At 39.7% G+C, this 21,302-nt stretch overlaps 2 protein-coding genes across 3 annotated transcripts; both read left to right on the top strand.

The window, feature by feature from the left end:
* The first annotated feature begins 5,103 nt into the window (after positions 1-5,103).
* Positions 5,104-9,545, top strand: LOC309503481 (uncharacterized protein). 2 transcript variants are annotated; one of them, XR_014207660.1, is made up of 6 exons: positions 5,104-5,373; positions 5,477-5,591; positions 7,569-7,608; positions 7,822-7,889; positions 9,052-9,097; positions 9,183-9,545. XR_014207660.1 is itself a non-coding variant. In XM_082176321.1 (4 exons), the coding sequence occupies exons 1-4, from the start codon at positions 5,163-5,165 to the stop codon at positions 7,882-7,884; spliced, it is 429 nt and encodes a 142-aa protein (XP_082032447.1). In that variant the 5' UTR covers positions 5,104-5,162; the 3' UTR covers positions 7,885-8,116. The 2 variants fall into 2 exon arrangements, 1 of the variants encoding a protein (XP_082032447.1); XM_082176321.1 differs by lacking the exons at positions 9,052-9,097; positions 9,183-9,545 and having other exon boundaries at positions 7,822-8,116.
* Positions 9,546-13,165: 3,620 nt separating this feature from the next.
* Positions 13,166-15,495, top strand: LOC309502604 (serine/threonine-protein kinase pim-2-like; the record flags this gene model as incomplete). Its single annotated transcript, XM_082175004.1, has 7 exons — positions 13,166-13,391; positions 13,547-13,641; positions 13,746-13,796; positions 14,039-14,417; positions 14,522-14,701; positions 14,864-15,005; positions 15,290-15,495. The coding sequence occupies 6 exons, from the start codon at positions 13,166-13,168 to the stop codon at positions 14,965-14,967; spliced, it is 1,035 nt and encodes a 344-aa protein (XP_082031130.1). The 3' UTR covers positions 14,968-15,005; positions 15,290-15,495.
* Positions 15,496-21,302: the final 5,807 nt, after the last annotated feature.

Below are 21,302 nucleotides of genomic sequence, written 5' to 3'. Positions count from 1 at the left end.
AAAGAGAGAACATAAGTTACAGGCTCAATAATAGAGGAAGCTACTTTCTTTATGAGACTAGCTCTAATTTCATCATGTCCTGGAGCTGTGTCCTTCATCTTTAATATGATTTCAAGCACTTCATTAGGAGTTGGAGGAACCCACTTATTGGGTTCCCCGGAAACATTTCCGTTGTGTTCTGTTCTATTTGCAGCGCGTTTCTGTATTTGTTTGTGTTGTGAACTTTTGCAGCGCGTTTCTGTATTTGGTTGTGTTGTGAGTATTTGGAGCACACATGTGTTGTGAAACTGATGAAGATGTTTTCTTAATTTGTAGGTGTTTTTCTATTTGCATGTGTTTTCTTCAGTTGCAGCGCGTTGAGCTCTCTCGGCCACCGTACAAAGCCCATCAGTGGCTAAACCCACAGCTGCATCACGCAATCAATCCAAAGTCCTTCACAATTTAGCCATCATGGTAAGCAAAGTTCAACATTCAAATTTCATTACCTCACACTTTGTTCTAAACTAAAACATTTATATAGGAGGAGGCTATACAATATAAAGATGTTTTACATACAAGTACATAAACATAATACATTACATGATCATGAATAAATTGTAATTCCTGTAAACTGACAGTTAAAAAAAGAAAAGAAATTCATATTATTTCCACTGATGTGCCACTAATGGACAGAACTCTTGTAAATGAAAGAGCTAATAGGCTGTTGGTAAAGTCACACATCACTGCAGCTGCCATTAGAAGCTCTGGTTCCCAGTAAAAGGAGAACTACTGCACATGCACAATGACTAAATCTAATCAAAATTTACAGTTTTAACTCTATTTGATCTTATGACACAGTTCGTGTCAGATTTTATTGCTAATTTTACAATATGTTTGGAGATTTCAGGAGTTCCCCCATTCAAGTAAATAGCAGTTAGCCTTGCATAACCTAAAAAAAGTTGCTTGGAGGCTTTGCAAATATGGCTTGAACTGATGTTCATTGAAAGCAGAAAGCTTGTCATACTCAACTTTAGCAGAAACCTTGATTTGTTTAGTTTTTCTGAAATTAAACAGTCTGAATAGCCTTTCTTATGGTATAATATAAATAATAATCTGTTTTTGTGTTCAAGCAAGAAAAAACACATGTTGGCTTGGAGTCACATGATGCTTAGCATATTTTTTAACTGTTTCTTTCAGAATTATTATGAACCATTTTTAAAAGTTTGACGTTCTTATATTTTAGATGGAGAAGCTGAAAGCTCTGGGATATGTTCCTCTTCTTCTACTAGGGAAATGTTCGAAGGCCCATAAGTGGACAACGGAGGTCCAGTGTCCCTTTGAGTTCCCACCTGAGGGACATATGGTGATGGACAAAATGCTCATCCTCTTTGAGTATATTTTACAGGGTAAATTGTATTTGCAAGCACTGATACCTAAATACTGTAGCTATACAAGTTTCTATGTTAAACTACACTTTATTTACAGTTTTTCTCCATTGGTTTGGCTAATTTCTTGAAACAGAAATGACATTCTCAAAATAACATGGACAAACCTCCAAACCACTTGGCAATTGTTCACAACAGAATTGAATTTCTCATTCATTTCATCAAATTGCAAATGTCTAAGTACATGTCTCAATGTCTCAGTACATCTTTGCAAATGATTAAGTACAGGTAGCCTATATTTAGCACAATTCCCAAGTGAATAGATCTTGTTGATCTAAACTGATTGTTGATTCTCAGTCTAATGGTTGTTCGCTCCAAAACGTGTCAGCGTCATTTCATTGTATAAGTCATTACATGCACAATAGTCTGTTCAGTTGTCAAAATTAGTCAAGAACATAATACTGAATATGAATATCATATATATATATATATACACCATATAATATTATTGGCCACCGGGCCACGGTGGATGTCCCAGGCCAGCGAGGGGGCAATATAACTATGTGTGCTGCCATATCTGAGAATGGTGTGGCCACTCACATCCCCAGTCTTGGCCCATATACTGTAATACACAGAACCTCCTCATCTTCTTGGACTGCCTTCATTTTGATTTGATCCCTGAAAATGAGAGAGGTCTCGTAGGGCCTCACCTACCACAATATGTCATTGTATGGGACAATGTGAATTTCCACCGTGGCCCGCTCATCAGGGCCTGGTTCACTACTCATCCAAGGATGGTCAAGGTGTTCCTACCACCTTACTCTCCTTTCCTCAATCCTATTGAGGAGTATTTCTCCGCTTGGAGGTGGAGAGTGTATGAGCATCGGGCTCAAGATCAGAGGTCCCTGCTCCAGGCAATGGACGCTGCGTGTGAGGATCTTACAGGAGATCAGTGTAGGGGATGGTTGCGACATGCACGCTGTTTCTTCCCTCGTTGCATCGCAAGGGAGAATATACGCTGTGATGTGGACGAGAATCTGTGGCCAGACAGACAGCAGCGTGTGGATGGCCAGGAGGGTGAGGAGGACGGTGGCCAGGAGAGGGAGGGTGAGGAGAGCGACCACTGAAGAACTGTTAGTTGTGAAACTCCAGCTTTATTTACTGCACTGTAGGCTGCATATCATTTTTTGTTTGTGTGTTTATATTACAGTATATTATGCTGTAAACATTTTCTTTTTACTCTGATGTATGGAAGTTGTTTTATGTGTGTGAATGATAATGGTTACAATTTCCTTGGCAGTATGAGTGCAGTGTGTGATGTCAAACCTTGGAGGCTACTCTTACCCTAAAATCCTATTTCTTTTTTCAGTTTTATACACAATTGTATTCTGTTAGCTAGACAAAAAACAGTACAGTAACCATTGTCAATGAAGGACTGGGCTAAGACTGAAAGGTGGACATGAGGGATATTTCAATGGTCCTCTGCCATAGTGACAAAACATCTAAACATTTTGACTTGCAGTGCTTACACAATGCCAAAGGGACGAAGCATTTTGGGGGCACTGACTGTTTAAATGAGAAGGAAATTTAGTTTTGAAGCATGAATGAACAGTTTTGGGAGAGATATGAGCTTTTTCAAGTGAGCTATAGTGTTGTGCTGAACTGTAAGACTGTTTTGCAAAATTATCTTAGAGTTTTGAGAATGTAATTTCTGTTTCAAGAAATGAGCCAAACCAATGGTACTGAAAAAAAATAAAAAAAAAATATATATATATATGACTTTAATGGTACTTTTTTTAAAGGTTTAAGTCCAGAAGAAGAACAAGAGGTCACAGAAGGTAATGAAGCAGAAAGGCAGGACTTGAAAGAGACTGTAGAAGATGAAGAGGACATTATACTGGAAAACAATGTAGAAATGGAAAGACTGGAGGATGAAGAGCAGATCGAAGAACAACAGATAGAAAGTGGGGAGGAAGAACCAGAGAGACCTGTTGAGGAAGGAGACATGAAAGTGAAAAAAAAGACTAAACAGGCAAAGGAGATGAAGAAACAGGTAAAGAAAAGAATGATCAGTGCACTTAAGATGAAGGAAATGGAAGAGAGAAGAGAGATAGAGGGAGTCGTATTAAAACCAGAATGGTGAGTAGAAGAAGATGGGCTGAAGCAAAGACTCACTTCTATTACTCATTAATAATGCCCAACATGGCAAATTAATCCAACCTTCTAAATAAAAGAGCAAAGTGTTGATTAGAAAAGTGAACACGTCATCCCAGCTGCCGTTAGAAGCTCCGGTGGCTCTAGAAATAGACAGTATTCTGAGATTCGTGTGTATGACGCTCATGCCCATTGGCTGCTCCAGTCTGAAAAGTTTTTTGTTTTTCTTTATACTGTAGGGAAAACATTTTATGAGACTGTAGTTGTCAAATTTTATTGGTGATTTCAAATCTGAAATTTTATCTTAAATGTAATCATTTAACAGTTTTGGAGAATTGGATGTTTCCCCATTCAGAGAGATAGGAGCTGCACTTGGATGACCAAAATCCCTCTGGCTCTCCCTTCATGTCAGTGTCTGGACACAGCTTTGAATGCCATTTGAAAGACATTTATTAGGCTAATAGTTTGACGATCCAGACACAACTTTATTTAGTTTTTCTCAGTATATGGAGTGGACATTAATGAATGATTGGGAATACAGATTTCACTTCTCTTTAAATAAAGCTTATTATCTGCCTGTTATTCAGTTACAACACTTATAGATGCTTTTGTATTTCCATCTCCAGCCTGCAGGAGTATCGCCAAGGACTTCAACAGGGGGATTCACAGCCAATGATTGATGATGCATTTCAGCAGCGACCATTGCAAGTTCAAGTTTACAATGCTTCTTCATGCTTCGATCATCCATGACCTTATCATTGGCTGCTGTCTACCTATATCAATCGTGGAAAATGAACATTTCAGACATTTTTTACACACCATGGATGAAAGATACACCCCAATCTCCAGAACAACAATAACCAGCAAACAGATACCTCAACTAGTGATGAGAGTGAAAGAGTGCATCAAGTCCAGTCTGGTAGATCAGAAATCAATCTCTGTAACTGCTGATATATGGTCAGATCTTACCTGGGAGTCACAGCTCATGTTCTCAACTCTTCAGCCAGTGGGTACACTCTGAACGCCTACCTGCTGGACTGCAGGAGATTCAAAAGGCGTCACAGCTCTGAAAACATTTCAGCTGCATTTGATGAAATACTAGATGACTACAATATCAGTGATAAGGTAGATTTTATCATCACTGATAATGCAGCTAACACCAAGAAGGCTTTTAAAGTCATTATGGCAGACCACTCAGATGACAGTGAGGATGAGGAGGACATGGTTGGGGAACAGTTAGATACAGATTTTCTTCTTGGTTCCCGTCAACGGCTATCCTGCTTTGCCCACAGTCTTCAACTGGTTATCGGGGATGGGATGAAAGAAGTAAAAGTGATGTCTCAGGCAATCTCAAAAATGGCCAAACTTGCCAGTCTGCTGCACAGTGGCACGATTTGAGGCTGTTTTTGGAAGTGGTAAAAGCATTCCAGTCTCAAATGTCACGAGGTGGAATTCGCAATTCAGACAAATACAAGCAGTCATCGAATTAGATCATACTGCTCTAACTCAGATGTGCTCAGTGGACTTTGAGAATGTTGTCCTCAGCTCACGTGAATGGGCCCAGTGTAGAGAACTTACACAAATTCTTGGACCGTTCGCTGAGGCCACTGAATTGACCGAGGGTGCCAAAATTGTTACATCAGCATGGTTGTCCCTACTGTCCTCGAGCTACATTCTCATTTAACAGAAATGGATAGTGAAAAGAGACTCTGTAGGCCACTGACCAACATATACATGCTGGGAGCGATGCTGGACCCCCAGTTCGGGATGAACTGGGCTGAGATGGATGTCAGAACCAGTGGCAGTGCTACCACCATACAAAATACTAAGAAGGAACTGCAGAAGTCACTAACAGGTATTTATTTCAAAATCCCCCCTTTAAAGTACAGTGTATTTGCAAGGTTATTGAAGTGGAAGAAGAAGTGAGTCAAATTTACTTCTGTTTTCTTTTTTTCCAGACAGCTTGATCGCTCAGGCTAAGAAAGTGGACCTGGACATCTGTGAGGAACCCACAGAACCAACACAGGATTCTCCCCCAAACGCCAAGAGTCCACGGCTCCTGGCAAAAGTGAGGTACATACATACCTGGAGGATATTCAGAGCTGTCCGGCAGAGCAGGATGCCCTTGTATTTTGGTTGAAAAACAAGGACAAAAACCGTCATTTGCATGCCCTAGCTGTCAAAGTGCTTTCTGTACCTGCTTCTTCAGCACCAGTTGAAAGAGTGTTCAGTGCTGGAGGGCTCATTATGAGGCCCCATAGAGCCAGTTTAGGAGCGGATATGCTCTCCTTCCCTCATATTTCTCAAGTGTAACAAAACACTTTTGTAAAACTGAATAGTTGTACTTACCTCACCTGCAGACAGAATGCTACACTCTAAAAGTCGATAATTTACTCAGATTTGTTTTTCCTGTTATAGTTCATGTTAAAAAAGCTTTTGAAGAATACACCGTTGTACAAATGCTTGTACAGTTAAGTATACTGTGAAAAATGATTCTTATGAATTTCTTAAACACCTGATAAAATTCTGCAGTTTGTCCTCAAATAAAAAGAACATATGTTAAAGGACAAGTTCGGTATTTTACACTTAAAGCCCTGTTTACAGATCGTATCTGATGAAATAGAACGGTTAAGATTAAAATTTGGACACATGCTCCTGTCCCGAGAATTTTAGGTTTATTTCGCTTTTGTGGACCTATTTTTCCAAACGCGTCACACCCGTGATTCTTCCGTTGAGAGCTTGAATAATAGACACTCCAGCCCAGTTGGTGGCGATAATGCACCTTTGCCAATTTCAAGCAAACCACGGGCATTTCATTGAATACACAGAAGAAGCAGAAGAAGAAGCGGCGGAGTAATACCGTAAAGGTGCTGCGGTCTCACAGCAAGTCAATGGAGTTGGACAAAAACTACGATAAAACCTGTTGGAATGCATCTTTTTCAGCGATTTTTGATGGAACATATCAGTGAACACCCCCTGACCACTCGGTGAGTTTCACGTCTTTGTAAACGAAAGTTTAATGTGTTTTTAGGACGGAATCTTCCAGTGCATATAGACAACCATTGTGGGGGTGGGGGTGGGGGGGGGGGGGGGGGGGGGGAAGCGAAATAAACCTAAAATTCTCGGGACAGGAGCATGTGTCCAAATTTTAATCTTAACCGTTCTATTTCATCAGATACGATCTGTAAACAGGGCTTTAAGTGTAAAATACCGAACTTGTCCTTTAAATTACACTGTGTTCATTGTTGTTTAACCAAACTTTAATGTTTTCTGAAAATACAATGTCTTTCCTATTAACCCACGTCCAAATAACAATATAATACAATACAATATTTTTTTCAGGGAAGGCATAAACCAACCATATATATATATACCAACCACAATATAGCTTCACTGCACATGAAGACACTTCTTTTCTACACTACTGTGTACATCTGCAGTGAAGCTATATTGTAATTTAGTTGCTCAAATGCTCAGTACTAGTACCTAGCAGTGGTAACAGTAGTGGGTTGGTGTTTGTATATCAGTTCTAACACTGCTATTATGAGGTATCACCATATGTCATCATTCTGTTTTCTTTAGATAAGAAGATTATATGATATCAAGGGGAATGTCTATACTTAAAAATCCTGGGTGTTGTGACACTGTTTTTGCTTTTAGATCAACAAATAATAACCCAAAATGATTGTCTTGATAATGTCATGCATAAGACTTTTTTTTCCTGTCCTGGACTCGGCCTTGACTTGGACTCGAACCTCTTTGGACTCGGTCTTGACTCGGACTCGAACCTCTTTGGACTCGGTCTTGATTTGGCTCGAACCTCTTTGGACTCGGTCTTGATTTGGCTCGAACCTCTTTGGACTCGGTCTTGACTTGGACTCGACTAGTCCTGGTCTTGGACTCGACAAAGGTGGTCTTGACTACAGCCCTACCAAGAGGCATTTCAAAGATGGCCACTGAGTGAAATGACTTTGGCTAAAGCCAGTACAATGAGCAAGGAACAATGTGAACTTGAACTAAGGCTAAAAAAAGTTTTGTTTTACTTCACAGCAAGTCAGCTGTCAACATGGCAGCAAAGAGAAAGACACAGGTATAAAATGTTATACAATACAGTTAGCTCTTTGCTAGTCTATTACACATTGTCATCCATTTGGAAAGTTCTCATAATATTGATGTTTATATTTGTTTCAGTGCTGTTTAGATTTTTAGATGTTTAAAAATTGTTTTGCATTTTAACTTTTAGACATTCTCTGTTCAAGTTAAGTAATTAATTCATTTCTAACCAGATTTTACATTTGTACAGAATGTCCATTGCATGCGTCTCTGGACGTATTTCCAGTGGAATTTGTACCCAAGATGCGTCTGAGAAAGGTTGGCATTAATCTGTATTTCAATCTGTTAATGTTGTGTGTTAATAATACCGGTGAAGTTTTCATGTACAGAACATTAATTTAAATAATTTATTAAATGTCGGCGCCAATGGCCTCGTGGTCAGTGCAGACATGTAGCGCCTTTGCGCTCGGGCGGCCCGGAGTCCCGGCTCGTGGACCTTTCCCGATCCCATCCCCCGTCTCTCTCCCACCTCGTTTCCTGTCATCTCTCTACTGTCCTGTCACAATAAAAGGAAAATCACCCAAAAAAAATTATAAAGTCATTAATTTATGTTTTTGCTCAAACTATGAATGGATCAGTATCCCAAAATATTTAGCTCTGTTGTAATGTTAAGAACTCCACATTCAGTGTATGCTAATGTCTAGGGTACTTTATTGCAAAAAATAAACATCTGGAATGGAATTCATATTTGCTTACTGATTACAGTATGAGTACAGGCAGTGCAAAAGAGCATACGGTTAGAAGATCACACACCAATACACAAACAATGATTAATAAGGTGAAGAATTGTAAATTCATATTTTAATATAAAATATTCTGTACATTACTACTGTGAATATAACATATAATCTAACTATATAACATGTAGAGTTCAGGTGTATATTTCCATTGCTTCTGAATATGTTAACAGCAGTTGTTGAAGTTGCTCTTCAGTCTGAGTGGCATTTATGGGTCAGTTTTGGTTAAGATGATAAGAATCCTAAATGATGAATTGGAATTCAAATTTCAGATTTCATGCTTTGATGACAAAACCTGCTGTAGTGCGGATATGCTGGAGCTTTGCTTGTGGAGAAAGGTCTTTTTAAGTGGTGGTGAAAGCTGTCTGTTAAGGTTAGGGGTTAGTTTCTGTTGTAGTAGCATTCACCTTTCAGCACGCCACCTTTCGTTACGTACATCCCTCGACCTGCAGCTTCCCCTGTCTCTGTCTCTGTGCTGGGGGTGTTGCTGGACCACAGTAATGACACATGAGGATGGAGGCTTTCCGTGGTGCTTTGTTAAAAGTTTTTGATGAGTTACGTTAAATGCTTTAAAAATGTAGTAATGATATGTAATGATATGTAATGATATGTAGTGATATGTAAAAATTGAAATGTAATGATGATTTGTTTACTAATTGGCTCTTTATTTTTACCTAATTCAGAGGGACGTAAAGAGGTGTTGGTGCATTGGTTGCCTTGTCCATCCTGGTAAGAATAAGTAAACCGACATGGCAACTTAATTCACCTCTGTACATTTCTCATTTATTGATTGTTGTTTTTACTTTTTTCCCAGTAAGAGGACATGGCCACACACCCGGCAGCCTGAAGATCATGTTCAAATTACTCTCACTCAATGTTAAGTACATTACCGGTACATGAAGACATTTGTTTGTTTGTTTGTTTTTGAACCACAGTTTCTGTTATAGTGGACAAATAAAGGTTTGTGTTTTCACTATGTCCAATTACATCTTTTGACCTTTAAAAAAACACCACATTTGTATGCCTGAAATATCCAGGAGCTGGAGCTAATCCCAGCTAGCACAGGCCAAAGGTAGAAAATCCCCCTGAACAGGTGACCAGTCTGTCACAGAGATGACACACACAATATAGCCTCTAGTTCCTGATTAACTATACCTGCATGTGCGGAGGACACTGGTGAAACCCGTGGTGGTAGTGGCGCAATGGATAAGACACATGCCTTTGGTGTGAGAGACCCGGGTTCGAATCCACTGTGAGACACCAATGTGTCCCTGAGCAAGACACTTAACCCCTAGTTGCTCCAGAGGCGTGCGACCTCTGACATATATAGCAATTGTAAGTCGCTTTGTATAAAAGCGTCAGCTAAATGAATAAATGTAAATGTAAACCCACAGCAACACTGGGGAAACTAGCATTCAGGAAATATGAAGTCATTTTTTAGTCTTACATAGTCATTTTTGAATGTAAGCCCATTGTGTGTGTACAGTATAATATATATATACGGTATATACTTGTCTATTCAGTAAATGTATGGATATGAACAACCATATTCTCTCTAGACTAGAGGCTAGATGTATATTATATTAGCACATAGACACAGATTGCTCCAAATGGGCCCAGTGAGTTGAGTCTAGAGAAAGTGAAGAACCACTACTGCATTAATGCATAAGAACATTTGGTAAATACCATAGTAGAATGATCAAATATTTACCCTTGTATAGTCAAACAATGCTTTTAATAATACAAAACAGAGAAGTTTTTCAAATAATAGTGCTTACACATCCCTTCTGATCAAATTCAATTGGGTGAGAAAAAGTTATAATATATATTTAAGATGAGAGAAATTGTGGGAGGAAATATTATTTGCAGTCTTATAACATTGTATATATGTTATTATAGTTTTTATATATGCTCATTACATATATGCTCATTATAGTTCAGCTGGTGAGATAATAATGGAAAGGTTGAAGGGTCCATTTCCAGGAAACACAGAAGTGATTAAATGTATACCTTTAATACACTATAGATACACTAAATATTACAGAAGCACTTTGGTCAAGAAATACTGCAACGCTTTAATAATTATCAGACTTTTTTTTGTAAGCAAAGAAAAAAAAAGTTTCACTGTAATCAACAAATCTTTTGCTGCATCAGGTTAAACCCACAATGCAATCTGTCGTTTTAGTTTGATATTTAATGGGGGCAAATTTAGTAAGTTTATATTTAACAGGGTAGCAATTGTGAACAATTTTAATAGAGAATTAATTTGGATTTCTTCACCACTACTACTAACCGGTTGGATGACGCATTAGTGATACTGAAAGCTGATTGGCCTTGATGGTTATATATGCGGAAAGGGGCCAATTTAATTAATTTATATGATGTCCGATTTATTCTCCCTTGTGGCTTTTTCCACGGGTTTTAATAATAAAACTGGTCTGAAAGAATGAATATCATATTAAAGAAAACGTCAACATTAAATTTTAATAAATCAGAGTCGATGTGCGCGTGCGTGATTCGAATTTTAGTTGCTAATAGTAACGCATTTTATGAATTCTGCAATCTGCATGTATCCGCACTTCACGATCGACCGCTGTCTGTTGATTGAGAGACGAGGAGAATTAACAGACTTTTTGCTGAGACTTTGCTGACACAAAACTTGATCTTTCAAAGCTATTTTCTGGATTTCTGAGGAGACTTTTATTGTAGAAGGACATCGGGGGATATATCCTTTATATAGAGTTACATTTTTGAAAGCGTTATATAATTTCGGAGAATATTTTTATTTGTTTGTTTAATATTTTTTTCAGGGGTGAAAATTTTTATTTCTGAGGAGATTTCTATTGTATTGTGTTGTGTTGTGTTGTGTTGTGTTGTGTTGTGTTGTGTTGTGTTTTGTTGTATTGCAGTTTGGAGGATATACGTTAACTTAGATGGCTCACATGATGGGCGAAGGAGGTGAGTGCTTTAATTGTTCATTTATGGTTTATGGTATGATGTTGTACAATGACTGACGTTACATTAATTTGATGAACCCATTTGATCACATTTATCTGATTCCTTGCATGCGAAATAAAGTTTTGAATTTGAGTAACTTAACTGAAGTAAAAATTTGTAATTGACCACAGACATTGATTACTGATTATTATTATTAAAATATAACTAACTATGTGATATGTGAAATATCCATCCTAAGATAACTCCAGATCCAGGAGAGCTGCTTTCCCTCAGACGGCTGGTGGTCAGGAGGTTTGGAGACCCGATTCTGATGACCGTGATGATCAGGATCCGCTGCCCCGAGATGGACAAAGTAAGTTACACAATTTCCTTACTTGAGTGAAAGTAATATTACTCAGTTACAAGTAAAAGTTGAAAAGACTGATTTTTACTCAAGTAAAAGTACAGAAGTACTTGTTTTTAAAAGTACTTAAGTATCAAAAGTAAAAAGTAAATGTCAATGCATTGTTTTATTATTGTTGTTTGTAATACTTACAGTACCTTATGCCTCTGAATCTATGCCTGCCTGCCCTCATATCAATATGAAATGTATTTCTAGAACACAGTTCCTGTAGTGGGATTGAATGAGAGATTGAATAAGTGCTCTCAATAACGTCCACAATAGTTTCGGACACCCAGTTTCGGGCTGTTCCCTCAAATAGTGCCCTATTTAAAGTTTTTTGGCTTTTAGTATGAATATGTCAGCCACTGTTATAAGCTAGTGTGCTCCAAAACAATGACATTTAGAAGACCAAACCCAACGTTGAAAATGAAAATCAGATTGATGTCAGAATCCAACTACTTTCTACTCAAGGACCTTGACAGAAATGTAGTGGAGTAAAAAGTACGATACTTGACTTTCAAGTGTAGTGAAGTTAAAGTAAAATGTTTCCAGAAAAAATAATACTCAAGTAAAGTACAGATGCTCAAAAAGTGTACTTAAGTACAGTACTCAAATAAATGTGCTTTGTTACTGTCCACCTCTGCCAGACCCGACCCAGACACAGAGTCAGGATCTTCCTGGATATCTGAGTTTTCTGTTTCTGTGTCCACAGGTCAGGCTCACGGGACGAAGGCGAAGGGGAACCCAGATGATGGACGTCCGTCCACTTCATCTAAACACACTCGCAGAGGTCAGAATAGGCTTTTAATAAAGAAGTTTAATGGCTTAGTTTGTATTTCTATTTTCAATGTCTGATTTGTCAACTAAAGTAACGGTAACACTTTATTTTGATGGTCCCTTTTGAACATTCTGTCGACTATAAGTAACTTTGCAACTACAGACGGGTCTAATAGTTGTTTTCATTCGTTTTTTCTTCATTTCACCAGGACGTTGGAAGAGGCCTGATTGTTTCCTCAGGTTCTGGAAGGCTTTTAAGGCTGTTTTCTGCTGCTGTTCCAGGAATGTTGTGGAGCCTTTTATTCCTCCAGCTGATCCTGTTCCTGAACCATCACCACCCTCTCCAGATCACTCCGGCGTCAAGCCAAATAATGGTAAATCATTATTTCTCCAACATTATTTTAAACAGTATTATCTTGTTTTCCACTCAAAATAAGGCTTGTTTTTACAGAATATTAAAATGATTTCCCCCATTATAATATTATTTTCTCGACCTGCGCTGACAATTTTTAAATAAAACAATGGATCTAGCAACAGTTTTTGATGTCTGAAATGTTCCATCCTCAGGCTGGTCCAGATCCTGGAGAACTGCTTCCAGAGATTCTTCTCCGTGCTTCACGTCATCCTCAGCTTGGACCTCACCCTGGTCCTCACCCCGCCCTGAGACCCATGTCGAGAGGATGTGTAGAGAGTCGCTGAGTCTGAGCAGCCGAGGCTCGTACTGCTCCGAGTGGAGGTGGAGTGGCGATGGATCGGAGAGCCCAAAGCAACAGGGTTTGTCCAGGTCCGACAGCCTCGAAGGGTTTCTGTGTCCTCCGCTGCCGGGTCAAGTTCCTGTCGAGCCAACAGGGTGCCGAACTGCTCAGGGTGCCGTGGAGGCTTCTCCAGTGAACAAGAGCTCAATAGGTGAGACTGAAATAAGGCCGGGCAGTGTAAAGTCTACAGATAGAGATTTTGCTATTTCATGCATAACTGAGTCAAGTTAAAACAATACAAATAACAATAAAACAATGGATCTAGCAAGCTAATAATTGTCTCACATTTTTCTGTTTGTTTTTCAGAGTCCTTTGAGTCTTTCTATAACGTGGAAAAGATGATTGGATCCGGAGGATATGGCAAGGTGTTCCTGGGAACACGCAAATTTGATGGCAAAAAGGTAAATCTTACTGAATTGTACAAACATTTTGCTCTTGCATGCATCAAAACACATTTAAAACAATTTACAGATGGTTTAATAAGATGTTTTTTTTGTGTGTGCAGGTTGCCATCAAGCGGATGCGCAAGATTGACAACGATCTTTATCTTAATATTGTAAGTTGGCCAAAACCTGAATGTGTATGGAGTTGTTTAAGTGCAGATTACTGTAGTTAATACACCCGTAGGAAGCATTAGGTATAAATGTGATCAACAAATAAGCCTAGAGGCACCAAATAACTTTGAGCTGAAAAGGCTCTTTTGAACGCATCTAAAAAGATCAAAGAAAAGTACATTTCAAAATGATGTTTTCTTCAGATTTTTACCCAGCTAACCTTCTGTCTGCTTCTTCTCTCTAGCCTGGGAATCCCGAACCTCTCGTTACAGAAGTGGCGCTGCTGATGATGATGAGGCGAGAATCCATAAGCCCCTTCGTCATACAACTGTACCAGTGGTTTGAAGAGCCTAGAGGATTCACTCTGGTTATGGAGTATCCGGAGCCCTGCGAGAGATTGCTGGACTCAATCACTCGTGATCCTTGGAATGACAGGTTCTCACAGGTCGTCATGAGACAGGCTGTGCAAGCAGTGCAACACTGCATCCATCATGGTGTTTTCCATAATGACATTCATTCACAGAATTTCCTGTTGAAGAAAGACACGCTAGAACTCAAGCTGATAGACTTCGGCTGCGGTCAGCTATTTAGTAGTGAAGGCTACGAGAGCAACATATACAGGGGTGAGCATTTTGGGAGTGTGGAAACCTGAAGCTAGTGACTTACTAATTATTTGATGATGCTTAAAAAAAAAAAGCTCAACGATGTGCAAATGTGTTTCTTACAGGAGTTCCGGATTACTGCCCACCTGAAGTCTTGACAGAACCTCGATTCCACGCCGTCCCTGCAAATGTCTGGTCTCTAGGAGTGTTGATGTACGAGGTGTCGAACGGATGTCTTCCTTTTCTTAATACAACGGAAATCATACAAGCCAAAGTAACATTTGAGAACCGCAACTTTTCCAAATGTGAGTGAATAATGATGAGAACATTGATAAACACACACATAAAGCAAACAATTTGTATAGAAAGTTTAACGGTTGAAGTGTGTCAGAATTTTTATATATAGCGAAAATGCCAGGTCACATGGTCATGACTAACCAGCTCTCTCCTTATTAAAATGTGTACAGACTGCAGGGATTTGATTGGACAGTGTCTATCCCGGGATCCAACAAAACGCCCCAGCTTAGAGCAGATGTTACAACATCAGTGGTTTGATCGTGATCTACACTAGATTGGAGAAGCTGAGGAGATTCACACGATCAGTTTCAGGTGTGTGGAAGTGTAACAGGCAGAGTAGGATTATTATCTTTTGTCTTAGATTCTGGATTATTTGTAGTGAGATTTTCAAATTTGTGTTCATTGTAATGTTCTTGTTATAGTCAAATCACCTTCATTTATATAGCGCTTGATACTATACAGATTGTTTTAAAGCCGCATCCCTGTAGTAAACAGGAAAATAACAGAATCAGTAAACCAAACAGAATTCAATTCTGTTCTAGTTCTAAAAAAACATTCATGAGTTGACTTGTTCTTATACTCTTTGTTTTGGATAGGAAATAACACACTTGCTGAGAGCTCTGAGCTGGAGACTTGACCCGAAGCCAGAAGTCCAACACCAACCTGACAGAAACTCAGAGCCTGTCCACGTCTGAGCAAGAATGTGTTTATTTTGTTTATATTTTATTTCACATTTGTATCTCTTGAATTGGAAATGTTGCATGTATATTTGTAATAAATGTTAAAGAAAATCGTAAATGGGCTTTTTCGTTGTGACTTGTTTTGGGATCCTTTATTAATTTGGATGTATTTTTTTTATTATTAATATGGATTTATTATTATGCAACAATAACAAATACAAAACAGTAACAAACAATAATAGACAAAATAGATACAAATTAAATGAAAACAATATCACAGGCAGAAAAATGGCACATCTTTCACACTGTTTACATGTCTGACATTTATGTATATTGTGACATTTGTTAAACATTTATGATGGTTTATTTGTCCATCCTTGTGATATATTGACTCACTCACTCACTCACTCATCGCCATCTACTGGTGTAATGATGGAACAGAGAGGAGAAGAGGAATCAGGAAAGGACTCTGAAATATGAGTGTTTTTGGTGCTAAACAGACACTGAAGAGGACATAACTGGACAACACTATTATATCACATAATAAACTATTATCTTAAGTCATTAGTGCAGTTCATGATAAGAATCATATTAATAAAAATAAGAGTTACACAACTGGCTACTCGTGCCCACACACAGATTGGCATTGGAGGAGTTTCACTTTTATATTTTATACACTTTTTTTATATTTAGTTTCAACAAAATATCCCTACAAAGATGACAGTTTCGGAAATCCTTTTCCTTCTAGAACCATTTTTTGGTCCCCATGAGGAAAACAGCTTAAAGGCGTGGTATAATGGCCTTTTCACAAGATGTAAAATAAGTCTCTGATGTCCCCAGAGTGTGTATGTGACGTTTTAGCTCAAAATACCCCACAGATATATTTATATAGCATGTTAAAGTCAAAAACCAAGCGGCAACCTCCCTGTCCCAATTCGCCTACTTATACTCCGCCCTAAAAGTATGTACTCTTTTTGTGAAGAAAAAGTGCATACTTTTGAGTGTGTAGCAAAAGAGTAGGCAAGCTTTGGGACATACTACTTCGTCATCTTTAACGGACAGATCTGTGTCGCGTGCGTCCTGTCACCGTAAACTGCCCTGTCAATCATCTTGTCACAGTTAAAATCCTCCATTCAATCTAATTTAATTTCTTATCGTTTCGGAGAGAAATGTAGTTGCACGTTGATCTGCCAGTCGTGGGTCTTTCATGCGGAGACTCTCCTCGTGTGTTTGCAATTTGAATATAATGATGCATTTAAAAGTTATGGCTAAACATATCTTTACAAAAGTTCACAATGCCGCTGCAGATGCAATATAATGTGGACAACATTGAAAAAATACATTTTCGTCATGTTAGATACTGATCTTTAATCACTCAAACCCCTTTATCTAAACCTCTCTACATAAACGCCGGACTCGCGCGTCCTCCATGTCTGTAGTTTTTTAACACTTTTCACTCGTGTTTGTAGTTCTAACTGAATCCTCGTCCAACGCGCGATGGGTTGTGGGCAATATTAGCCGTGCGCATCGATCAAAAAAAATATCAAAAAGTAGTCTTTTAGAATATCTAAATATATATCTAAATAAAAAAACGAGATAGAGAAATCATGTCTAAAAAAAACAATGGGAATCAAAAAGCCTCTCTATGTATTTATATAGGGAGCTGTAGTATAGCCTACAGGCGCTTACAGGACATTACACACATTTATATTTTTTAAAGCCACTGGATGGCGCTTTTCTCACTTGAAAATTTATTTTTTTAAAGGCCTGCACTCTATTTTAGTGTGAAATGTTGCATTTATAAAATAAATAAAAATTATATATATATATATTCTAAAGGGAAAAAAAGCTCATACAATTTTTTTAATTAATGCAAAGTAACATAAAAACCTTTAAAAATTCAAAATAATTATTGATTATATTATAATATAATTTAAAAAAATATTATTGAACAAAAATATATTACATTGGTTTTCCTGGGAGGAAAAAAGTAAAATTTTAAGGCTTCGTCACTTTAGACCGGGAAGAAGCCAAGTGTGACTCCTAAACGAAGAAGCCCAGAGGGTTAACCCTTCAGGTGCTCTTCGTCATTTCTGACCCGAAAATATTCTGTTTTGAATTTTTAAAAATCACAGCTTCATCAGAATGTTACGAAACTTGGTGACTTTTATGGCATTAGATATGTGAGAAAAATTAGAGGTCATGATCCGAGCATGCTAAGTGGTCGTAAAAAAAAATTGTGCCTTTTGTGCTCTTCAGTCAAAAATGACCGACCATATAAGAAATGAATGGGAAATTGACAGAAAGTTTCTGAGAATTTTTGCAGCACAGTTTACTTAAGCACAGCACAGATCGCGCGCTCACTCACACTTAACTTCGGAGAATGTGCTGGCACACGGAAATCACTCTGCTGTATTACAAACCAAAGAAACACTATAAAAATATAATAAACATAAAACTATTACATATATTACATATATCTTCTTATTAATAAATATATATTACATTTTCTTTATCTTTTTATAAGCCTGCCTGAAGAAGGTAGGCTATTATAAATACCGAAACGTCGCAAAAGGCTTGTTTGATCATTTTATTTGTAATTTATTTTTCATTCACATTATTATTTTCTCATTGCACTTACAGGATGGATGTCTTTAGAGGCTGTGTGAGACAAATAAACACTCCACTAAATAGACTCAGACTCTCCAGTAGTTCTCCAGTTTTCAACAGAAATACTTATTTACCTTTTAACCCAAACGCACACTTCCGTGCTAGAGAGCCAGAAGAGAGCTCAAGAGAAAGGAGAAGAGATAGAGTCAAGGCTACACACATGGATGACCGAAGAGATGGTCATGACATGCGTGAGTTCACAAGCAGATCTAAAGGGCCCAGGCCTGGCTCCTCTCATAGACTCACTGCTTTCCACAAGGATTAATTCAGACTGGTCAGAGGTCCAAACAGATCTCCAGTGGTTTTGACCATCGTGCAGTGGTCGCAGGCCCATACAGGCCTCCCACAAAAAATAGGGGGAAACGAAATAAGAAGAAACGAGGGGGAAAACAACACAATAGAACTCCTTATTTTGACCACAATCTCCACAACCACGCAGAGTGTGAATTTTTTGAGGACGTTGTTGGGTCCTCCTCCTCAACAACAAAACCACTTCACTGCCCAGCACTCGGTGCCCAACCAGCACTTTCAAGAAAGGAGTTCCTTGTACAGTTTCCCCTCACGTTCCTTTTCCAACCAGGGAAACAAAAAGGTTTCCTTTATAAACCATGGGGGTAGATTTAGAGACATAGACATCTCTATAGACAGGGAAACACCAATACAAAAGAAGAAAAGGGACAGGACCCCTCACTAATTGCCTCGGGAAAAGACAGATTCGAGGGAAGGCTCAACTCCCGTAGGATCACACAGAGTAATGAGTAGGCTACATACCCGCACAACCAGCACTCAAAAGCACGATCAAATCATTTTACGATTTCATCAGATTAGTGCATCATTTGAGTAAAGTGACCACAAAAGTGACCAACAACCAACCAATCACTTTCCAGAGACTCACGCTGCTCACAAACACGGTTAGGCCAGCGTTCCCCGGAGAGCAGGTTGGCTTGATGCTCGAAGGCAATGCCAAAAACTGGTCATTCACCACTCAGCTGATTCTAGAACAGCACTATGAAACCCTGATAGAAGAGGCTTTGCAAAACAATCACACAGAATGGCCAAAGGCCTTTGAGATCGCTGCTGGTTGAGCGGGTAGAAATTTTCAGAGCCAAGTTAGTACGGAGGCAATCGAGCAGGCAGAAGCCTTAATCATGGCAGAAATGCAGAGCACTTCAACAGCACAGGTGGTTGAAGTTACACGCGCACCGACTTGTGCGGAAATAGTAACATTGGGCGGACATATATCCACCTCCAATGTTGCTACCACCACACAGGTGGCGTGCACAACACCACCACACACAGCCTGCACTGCCCCATCAGTTCGGCCCAGGGACAACGTGCAACACATTGAGAGACAGACTTCACCGGGAAGTGTTAAATCATCACATATAAAATGTCGTTTCACGAGTTCACACGTACATGAAATCTAATGTAGAATTTATGCGTATTTGGCTTGCTGTCCAGGGGAGGGCTCGGAATTTTGCCCGAACCCAGAGTACTCCCCCCTATACTGGGGTAGACCCAGCCGAGTGTGAGGTGATGGGGTGGTGGAGGGATGCTGAGAAACTTGTCGTGAGACAGAAGGTGAGGAAAAGCTTTATTTATACCGGCTTCCTCTTGAGCTGATTGGTTGATTACCTGAACGTGCTCCTCCGGAACTTTGTTACATAAAACTTCATTTAGGATGCAGGCGTTCATGTTTTTGAATGAGCCGGAATTGGATATTTCTTTCAGAGTATGGCATGAAGGAAAGGCGTACATGGTGTATGCAAACTCTGGAAGTATGAAGTGTTTTGAGTGTGGAGATGTGGGCGATAAAAGGATGGCGTGTCCACATTAAGCTCAGAACAGTGAGGAGGCTGCAGGCCATGGCCGCCTGAAGGTCCTGCTCCGCCATGCCGCCTGAACCAGCACTGCCCTGGAGGCTACATGCTCCATATGGGCCACGACCTCATCAGCCTCCAGGACGCCCCCCCTCCCAGACACTTTTACATTTACATTTACATTTACATTTACGGATTTGGCAGACGCTTTTATCCAAAATGCACTTATTAGATTGATGACCCTCCTGGAGAAAAAGTGCCTTGCTCAAGGACACACTGTGTCACAGATCACCCTAGCCACCATCCTCTTCACTACACTTTCCAGCATCCCTCCTGATCCCCACCTGCACATCATCTACAATCACACACACCTGCACCTCATCATCACCCTTATCCAACCTTACCCTTACCACTGTAAAGGCACACTCCTCACCACAGCTCCTTTTCCGACCTTGTTTGTTTGTGTTATGTAGACTCATCTCCCTGTCTCCAGCGATCTACCTCGATCACACTTTGGACTTTCCCTACCTGCTCACCTCATCCCTGCACCTTTATTGTCAATAAATTCACTATTCACCATCATTCTTCCTCTCCTGTGTCTGTATCCGTAACACACTGGTGGTGGCGACTGCGGAGATCGAACCAGCAACCTTCTCCTCACCAGTTCAGAGGTTTAACCCACTACACCTGTGAAGGCCCTTGAGGTTAGCGGAGAAGTCTCTCCCTATACACATTTCCATAAAGCACACACGGAGATGCAGTTGTAACAACAACAAAAAATGTGGTTTATTAATCACAATCTCAGGTTTACATTCTTGGAAGTTTAATTTTGTATTTTTGCTTGGAAAACTGCCACTGTGAAATGCGATACCATTGCATGCAATTGAAGAAATGTCTAATTTCTGAAAGAGGGAACGGAGATGTTATGTCAGAGCGACTGATGAATTGGGATCTAGCCAATGCACACTGGTGTGCGAGATTTGCATCACCCACCCAGCCCTGCGATCCCACTTCAAGTTTTCCGCTGAGGAGCCGAGACGGTGTGTCCCGGCCGTTCAGCGGTGGTACAGCAATTGTGGCAACGGGACGTAATGTCTCCGTTCCCTCCTTCAGGGAACGAGGGTAACAATAGTAACCTAGATGTTCCCTTTCAGTCAGTCACGTTTGACGTTATGTCAGAACGACTGACGAATTGGGATCCCTACTAAAGCGCCACTATTGCTGCCTCTTCCAGCGCTCTGCATAAGCCACCTGATACCCCGCACCTACTGGGGGGGAAGATGGGCCGGGGCTTTACGCATAGAAGATCGAACACTGCTGCTCCTCTGAGACTATTGGATAACACTGGGAAAGCCTGCCTCTTCCAAGCGGAAAGGAACGCTACAGAGACTACATCTGCCCGCAGGGAGGTAACATGTGGAGATTAGGGGGATTCAAGA

The sequence above is a fragment of the Leuciscus leuciscus genome (assembly GCF_965113295.1).
Source record: "Leuciscus leuciscus genome assembly, chromosome: 7".
Taxonomy (NCBI): domain Eukaryota; kingdom Metazoa; phylum Chordata; class Actinopteri; order Cypriniformes; family Leuciscidae; genus Leuciscus; species Leuciscus leuciscus.
This window is presented reverse-complemented; position numbering and strand designations above follow the sequence as displayed.